Source organism: Cryptomeria japonica, chromosome 4, assembly GCF_030272615.1.
Source record: "Cryptomeria japonica chromosome 4, Sugi_1.0, whole genome shotgun sequence".
NCBI lineage: Eukaryota > Viridiplantae > Streptophyta > Pinopsida > Cupressales > Cupressaceae > Cryptomeria > Cryptomeria japonica.
The window spans coordinates 475,714,516-475,723,426 of record NC_081408.1 but is presented as its reverse complement, the minus strand read 5'-3'; the positions used below and the strand labels follow the sequence as shown (position 1 = coordinate 475,723,426).

The 8,911-nt window shown below is 35.2% G+C and overlaps 1 protein-coding gene across 1 annotated transcript; it reads left to right on the top strand.

Annotated features, from left to right (window-relative positions):
• The first annotated feature begins 1,390 nt into the window (after positions 1-1,390).
• Positions 1,391-7,605, top strand: LOC131062549 (probable linoleate 9S-lipoxygenase 5). Its single transcript, XM_057996245.2, has 9 exons — positions 1,391-1,963; positions 2,071-2,354; positions 4,522-4,762; positions 4,858-5,196; positions 5,281-5,366; positions 5,466-5,573; positions 5,678-5,961; positions 6,204-6,467; positions 6,562-7,605. The coding sequence occupies exons 1-9, from the start codon at positions 1,729-1,731 to the stop codon at positions 7,325-7,327; spliced, it is 2,607 nt and encodes an 868-aa protein (XP_057852228.2). The 5' UTR covers positions 1,391-1,728; the 3' UTR covers positions 7,328-7,605.
• Positions 7,606-8,911: the final 1,306 nt, after the last annotated feature.

Sequence of the window (8,911 nt, the reverse complement as noted above, 5' to 3'; positions counted from 1 at the left end):
CTGTTTCTTCTATAAATAGAGCTCTCATTCCTCCATTTCTATCATCCAAGTCTTTAGCATCATACTTATACTTAATTTTAGCAAGCATTTAGCCTCTCTTTGCAATAGAAATAAATCTAATAATCATTATAGAGCATTTCTATCATCTTAGCTTAAAACATATAACTAGTACATCATGTTAGGATAGTATTTTTACTAACCTTATCATCTTATCATCTAGTTTAATTCATTTGTTAGAATCATGCGTAAATAAGATGTATTCATACTAAATTTGATCTAAAGCATCCCTCGTTCTTGCATTTGTCATCCCTAAGTCACTTTGCTCAGTGATCTGAGAGCAAAGGCATTGGCTTGAGGGACCTTGTGAGATAGAGAACCATGGAACACTCCTTGGAAAGTTGAGCTATTCCTCATGGCTCCATAACTTGCATCAAGAGTTCCATGGGTGTGTGGGCAAGTCTTTGAATATTTTCACAATTTAAGTTTCATTGAACCGCTTTTCCCACATACAAATACAATATATGAAAATATTATTTATAACATAATAATATTTTTACCTATATCTTATTCATCATACACACATTATTTTAAAAAAGGCGTTGTATAGTGTTGCTCACTATTGTTGCAAAATGCCAAAAATCATAATAGATAATTAGCATACTTGTGATATATATAGTAATAGGGTTTGTTTACCTTTCAAAATCTTAGGGATATACAAATGCAATAAGCATTTTGGGAAGGATATCAAATTTTTAAGATAGGTATGTTAGATTATTTGTATTCTTTTTTAAAAATTTTTTTTATTATTTCTATGTTTCCATTTTCTAGATAGATTTTTTTAGGTTTTGAAAAGTGTCAATTTTATTTTTTTTCCCTATAATAATTCAAACATAGTTTCAAAGCATTTGCAAACCATTGTTGATGTGCATATTTATAATTACACAAGATTGAGCAAGATTTTTATTATTGTATTATCAATTGTTAAATTTTGTGAAACGGCTATACTTAGAAAAATTCTCTTAGGTATATAAAATTTTATATTAATTTACAAAAATAAAAAATATATTATCATTTCTTACTAATATCTTAACTAATTACACCGTCGATTTTGCAGTTAACAATTGCGAATGACTAACCTATCACTAACACGCTGTACAACGGTCTGTTTTAGAGCTAGAATAGCTGCTGCCTTCCAATGGTGGCCAGAGTTAACGGTCTACTTCAATTTTAACTTTACTTTTGAAAAAAAAAGTGAATGACAGAAAGACCGTGCTTCATGTGATTGGTTGGTTAATATAATTACAAAAAAATATGGGAAGCAAGTCAACACGAATTTCCTTTTATTTTCCACACTTCTTCCACAGATTCATTTTGTGCACTTGTAAAGCAAGACACCTCCTGACATTCTTTGTCACCATTTGGGACAAGATAGGAAAGCAAAGTAACCTAACTAATTGTATGTATGCAATTACATCCCAGAGCTTAGTAATAATCTTACCAGATGGGATTAATGACATGGCCAATAGAATCAAATATCTGCCATTAGCCTGTAACATCAAAGACTTAGTGGGGAACCAAGTGTGAAACACATTTGCACTTGCAGTAATAACTTCAAAGACTTTGTGTGGAATAGATGTGATGGGCAGTTGCAGAATTTCTTTTATGCAGTATTGAGTTTGTTTAAAAGCCACAATTAGCACATTGAATCTGCCCTTGCAGATTTGAACAATGGCAGTCAATTTCTATCATGATCGTTACTTCGGCCCATTGATGAGCATGTTCAAGAAACTGTTTGGATATACTGAACCAGTAGAGGAGGAGACAGTCAAAGGCTTTGTTGTTCTCCAGAAGAAAAATGTCTTAGATTTGAACGATTTGCATGCAGGTGTGGTGGACAGCTTCATGGAACTGCTCGGGAAAAAAGTGTTTCTACAGCTTATCAGCACCACTTGTATGGATCCAGGTTAGACCCAATTCTTCCCTTTCTTTCTTTCATCCTCTACTTTGATTATTGTCAAGTTAGGTCATTATAAGTGCAATGTAAATTCTCTTTTGAACTAAATGTGACAGGCAATGGAAGTGGAAAAGTTGGGGAGGCAGCATTTATACAGAAATGGATATCTACTGGGAACCTCATCATCAGTGGGGAGAGCAAGTACCAAGTTGATTTCAAGTGGGATTCCAACTTTGGGACTCCTGGAGCCTTCCTCATAAGGAATTTTCATCACCACGAGTTTTTTCTTAAGTCCTTGACTGTTGAAATTCCTGAACAGGGCAATGTTCATTTCGTCTGCAACTCTTGGATTTACCCCTTTTTTAAATATAAGACAGATCGTATATTCTTCTCAAATAAGGTATGCCTAAAATGTGCGCTTGAATTCAGTTTTTAGTACTGATAAACATTGGTAGGGAAAGAAGAAAGAAAGTTAGCTGATTTTTTTTAGAAGTCTATGGGTAATTTTGTATATAGATCTATAGATGATTTATAGCAATATGGGACTATCTTATATGGGACTATCTTATATTCTGTTACAAAAGAAGCATACATATCTTACACCTTGAAATTTGAAAATGTGACCTATTTTTCAAGAGCACAAATCACCACTGAACCAAAACAAATTGTATTTTCTGCCACACCATTTCGGATGTTCATTGTTGGGGGAAGACGGTAACAGGGTCAGATATCTGTTTATTTACTAATTTTCTGCTTAATTCTTGATTCCATTTTCCACATCTTTGAATGCATTTCCTGCTATTGCCACACTTCTTTAAAAGTACACTGTAGATTGCCCCTGCTCATTGCCGTCGCTGTCATGCAGAGGATTCAAGCCAGTGTCGCCACAACCATCAAATTAGGTCGTCATGACATGTTGGGAGTTGAGTTAGTCAATAACGGGATTTACAGCATCTATGGAACATAAAACTTTTCAGGGCCAACATTCAGTTAGGTTAAATCCTGTCAAGTAGGGAGAGGTGAGACTATGGAGGCTTTACAGTGTACCAGTCGGGCTGATCAGTCCTGAAATTTGATCCAATCCATTAGGACTGTACTGCCAGGTGGGCATAGGTAGGTATTTTCAACAGCTAAGTTTTGAGCTTGGCTAGTTCTAGATTTTTTATATTGTTGATTATTGTTGTTTCTAGATTAGATTGTGTGAGAGTTTTTTATCAATGTTTTGGATCACACTCCATGATTCATCATCAGAATTAGAGGGAGTTATGGGTTTCAATAGATGAATCATAGAGTGTGATCTGAAATGTTGATGCAAAAACTCTCAGACAATCTAGGGGAAAGGACCCACTAGTTGAGTGCATTCCAATGACTGTGATAGCATTTGTTGATTTAATACTTACACTTGTTGATTTAATGTCCAATATTTTTGACAATATTGCACCAATGGTTGTGACTTTAAAGTTGTTATTGTGATGATGACTACCCACAATTGAGTGAAATGTATCCCTAGGCACTAAAAAGCAACGAATCATGTGATATCACATCAGCGCACAAGTATTGGTCTCACTTGTGCACAAGTATCAGTCTCACTTTTTGTTTGGGCTGTTTTGGACATCTTGGCAAAAAACATGCTGATGTGTCATCATATTTGATGATGTGGCCCTAAAACCTTAGTTATAAGCAGGGGACTTGTTAAGTAAGTTGTTGTAAAAAACTGTGAGTGATTTGAAATTTTCACTTAAGAGTCTGAGAAGCGCGAAGTTAGGGTGTTCAACTACCAAGTCCTCTCTCCTAATCCAGAAATAACAATGATCATGAGCTATCGCTTACTTTATGTCTCACAATGCTTGTCATGTGGCTAGATTGTTTGTTTCTAAAAAGCTTGTGATCATCATTATTTTATGATTCTTGAACTTTGCTCTCTTGAACTAGTGATTTTTTTGAGTTATGACTCTGATTGAAGTACGCACCCTCTTTTAACACTCTATTTTGGGTTATGACCCCAATTGAAGCATGAACCATCTTTAAACACTGTAATAAGCAAAAATAGACTATATTTTCTTGTAATTTGAGTCTGAATTATTCAAGTAACTTCTACCAATTGAAAAATTGGTGTCTCAGTAATGTATAATGAGATTTAAGAAATATTTTAAATTTTTTCAATTTAAATTTTTTAATAAATTTATATTTATAATGAAGACTAAAGATAAGTGCTATCAGGTTTCCACAGTCCATGCTGATGTTCAATAATTTCTTCTGGATTTGATTGTGTATGCAAATTTTTATCATCAAATTCAAGACTAAAGATATTTAATTCTATTGATTGAATAAACAATTCAACATAAAATCTCGTTCTTTACAATTATGCTCTTTATAATTTATTAATTTATGATTTTGTTATATTTCCTTGTATTCATATTTTTATATCAAATTTACTGTTCTTACAATCCCATAAAGTATGAACAGAGATATATAAAATGTAAATTTGAAAAGTGAAGGAAAAGATGGAAACCTTGAAAACCAAGAAATAGAACTTTTTAGCGCTTACTCTGGTACTGCAATTACAGAGCTATTTACCAGCAGATACACCTCGGACCCTCGTTCAGCTGAGAAACGAAGAGCTTCAAAACCTAAGAGGAAATGGAACAGGAAAGAGGGAATACTGGGACAGAATTTATGACTATGATGTCTATAATGATCTTGGAGATCCAGACAATGGCGAGAAATATAAACGCCCAGTATTGGGAGGACCTACAGGATTCCCATACCCACGAAGGGGGAGAACCGGTCGTCATCACTGTAAAAGTGGTGAGTAATTGGCTCTAAACTTTAGATATTACCTGGTTTGTAATTAGTCCTAATTAACGGAAGAAGCTGATAGCATTGATGGTGATGAATGACAGATCCTGCTACGGAAAGCAGATTATGCTTACTGAACCTACACATATATGTCCCTCGAGATGAACGGTTTAGGCGCCTCAAAATGTCTGATTTCTTAGCCAATGGACTAAAGAGTCTGGTCCAGATTTCAATGTCTGAACTCCAAGCACTGTTGGACTTCGGTCGAGATGAGTTCGATTCTTTTGAAAAAGTTAAGAAGCTGTACACAGATGGGAAACCATTGCCTGCGAAAACTTATCAGGAGCCCGCAAACAATGACAATTCTCTGGAGCTAATCAATAAACTTTTCAAAACAAATGGCGATAGTTTGCTCTGGTATCCTAAGCCGCAGGTCATAGCAGGTGAGTTGCATTTTCTCGCTTGTCCTAATTTTGTAGTTTCAAAACTAGAAGACATAATTTGCAGTGAAAATTTGTTCGATACAGCTGATGAATTCGAATGGAGGAAAGATGAAGAATTTGCTAGGCAGATGCTCTCTGGTGTCAACCCTATGCACATAAGGCGTCTCCAAGTAATTAACATTCTCCTCATGGCATTCCTCAAATTGCTGGAGAGTTACGACTGTGACAATTCATTTGCCTTATGAATGCTTACAATTTTGAATTTACAGAGTTTCCCCCCAAGAAGTGAATTGGACCCAGGATTATATGGCCCGCAAGAAAGCTCTATCAGAGCTGCACATATAGAAAAGAACCTTGATGGCCTTACCGTAGAGGAGGTATTCTTTTCCTGTGTTTAAATGTGCAGATAATTGGTTAGTTCGCCATGTTTTAAGATGTTATATAACAATTCTACATTGGGTATTTGCTTAAAATTTCTTAGGCCATTGAAGAAAACAAACTGTTCATTTTGGATCATCACGACATCTTCATGCCATATCTCAACCGGATGAATGCTCTGTCCACAAAGGCCTATGCTTCTCGCACAATTCTGTTCCTCTGCAAGGATGACACCTTGAAGCCAGTTGCCATAGAACTGAGTCTGCCGTCGGGGAGGAGAAGGGTGTTTACTCCTGCAGAGGAAGGGGTGTCTGGAGCACTCTGGCAGCTCGCTAAAGCACATGTCGCAGTTAACGATTCTGGGTACCACGAACTGATCAGCCACTGGTAAGCACTTTCCTTAATTTTTTAGGTTTTTCTGAAATCCCAAGGAACATTAAAATTTATATCAATATTAATCAAGGATTACTTAGGAGGTCCCCTGGGCCTTGGCAAGAGACATTGATTCAATATCTTTTGTAAATGTTAAATACTCCCAGGAATTTTCATTGTTTTGATGACATTGACAATCTCATTCATTGAAGAATAGATCCAAAATCATGATTTGGGGTCATGTTTTGTGTTTTCAGGTTGAGGACACACGCAGTCATAGAACCATTCATAATCGCCACAAATAGAAACCTGAGCGTCCTGCATCCCCTTCATAAGCTGCTAACCCCACATTTTCGTGACACAATGCACATCAATGCTCTGGCTCGCCATACTTTGATAAATGCGGGAGGAATATTTGAAAGAACGGTGTTTCCACAGAAGTATGCCTTGGAAATGTCAGCTATAGTTTACAAAAACTGGAGATTTGACGAAGAAGGCTTAGCTGCTGATCTTCTTAAAAGGTATTAAGTTCTGTGTAATGTGTATCTCAGTTCCCCTGACATATAATTTATTTGAATAAACTGACCCACAGAATTTGGGATCATCATCAAACAGGGGAATGGCAGTGGAAGATAAATCAATGCCCCATGGGCTGAGGCTTATGATCAAAGACTATCCTTATGCTGTGGATGGACTAGATATATGGTCTGCAATACAGAAATGGGTTCGGAAATATCTGTCCATCTACTACAATGATGAACTTGTAAGAGGTGACACAGAGCTTCAGGCATGGTGGCATGAAATACGATATGTTGGTCATGCAGACAAAAAAGACGAGACATGGTGGTACAAGATGGACACTGTAGCAGAGCTTGAGAAAGCATTAACAACAATCATATGGGTGGCTTCGGCTCTTCATGCAGCAACTAATTTTGGGCAGTATGCTTACTCTGGGTACATGCCCAATAGGCCTGCTGTAAGCAGAAGGCTTATCCCCGAGGAAGGATCTCAAGAATTTTTAGAGCTTGCTAAGAATCCAGATATGTTTCTCTTGAAAACTGTCTCCAATCAAATTCAAACTACTCTGGGCATTGGGCTGATAGAGATATTGTCCAGATATTCTACAGATGAAGTGTATCTGGGGCAGAGAGAATCAGGGGATTGGATAGATGATAGGCGCGTAATGGCGGCTTTTGGGAGCTTTAATAGGGAGTTGAAAGAAATAGAGGACAAGATAAACGAGAGGAATGCAGATGGAAGGTTAAAGAATCGATCAGGGCCTGCAAAGGTGCCATATACATTGCTGTATCCGAGCACTTCGGATTTCAGCAGGCAAGGGGGATTAACTGGCCGAGGAATTCCAAATAGCATCTCCATTTAGCAGACCATCTCTAAAGATAAAAGGGCCATCAAACTTGCGTTTTATTGCGTTTCCTCTGCATTTGATTTTCTCCAAGTAGTGTTATCAGAGCGTTTCAATTTATAATGTGAGACAGCTTGTCATTTTAACCTTTCCTCTGCAAATACCTACTTATTTAAGGGTTTTGAAAAAATCTCTTTCCTGAGAAAAACATTATTAAATTTTGACTGTAAGATTGTAATGGAAGTAAAACGCCTCAGTTAAAGTTCAATAATTTTTAATTTTTAATTATTTTTTTATTTTGAGTTTTTTCTTATATGATGATGGGTTAGAAAGTAAGATCTAAAAGATTGATGTTACAAGTTTTTAAATTAAATTTCTAAATTTTCTTGCCTTAGTTATTATAGATTGTGGAAATATAATATTTAAAATTATTAATTACTAATAATTAAATTGAAAATTATGTTGTTAAATGTTTTGGAATTTTGTTTTTTTATTATTTTGAATTGAGATTATTTTCTTTCAATATTTTTAATTTATAGTGGTTATGTTAGACCTTTTATGTTTGTGATTATTAGTTTTGTGTTGTGATGTCATATTTATGAAGAATGACATTTGGTAAAATGTATACAATAAAGCAAACTTGAGAAACTTTTGAAGACGGAAGTTAATGTGGACCATCATGAGCTGGTCATTATCCACTTTTCTTCCTAATTATATATGTATTCTTTATGAAAATTTTCTCTTGGAGGCTAATTGATGTAGACATATCTAAGTAAATAGGTTGGTGCACAAGGTATTGATGGATGCAAGGATAGATATGGAGTGAAAGATTGCATGGTTTAAGCACAAGCATAAGTCAAAGGTTGTGGTGACTAATTGTCGGGAAATTTGTGGCATTTTTTTATATTGAAGCATCAAATATAGAAGGAAAAGTTAGTTAAGTTTGAATTGGAGTAAAAACATGTAATGCAATGGGTGTATTGGTGTCGAATTGAATTGTGTATACTTAAAACAAGGGGTAGGTTTATAGCTTTTGGCTAGGAATACATCATCACAAGTGCATATTAAGTTGTAATTAAGCCCCAAATTGGGATGGTTGTATGGGTATAAATTTGTAAGCTATCATTGAACATTGATGAAATATTATTGATCTATTTTGTGATTGAATTATTTTTGTTAAAGTGTTTTTGTTGTGTGCTCCAAGGTTGGAAGATTAGCCATCCCTTCATTGGGAATCCTTGGACTTAGATGACATAATTTAATATTAGAATATGTTTATCATTCCTTGTGTGTGCAAGTGTCACATCCTTATGGACTACATTTCATTTTGTTACTTGTCTATTGTCCTGATATAATTTGAACAAAGGCAAAACTCTAATGTCTAGACCATTATATCACTTATAATTTGATATATACATGAAATCAATGGTGAATGTTAGGAACTTACTTCTTAATGGTCAAATAGTATAATTGCCAAGTAATTTAGAAGTAGATTTAATGGTTTCATTTTACTTATGACATGATTGCATTGATATTTATATGTTACATTTATCAAACTAACCTAGTACTAACATTACTATGATGTATGGATAAGTATTTGAC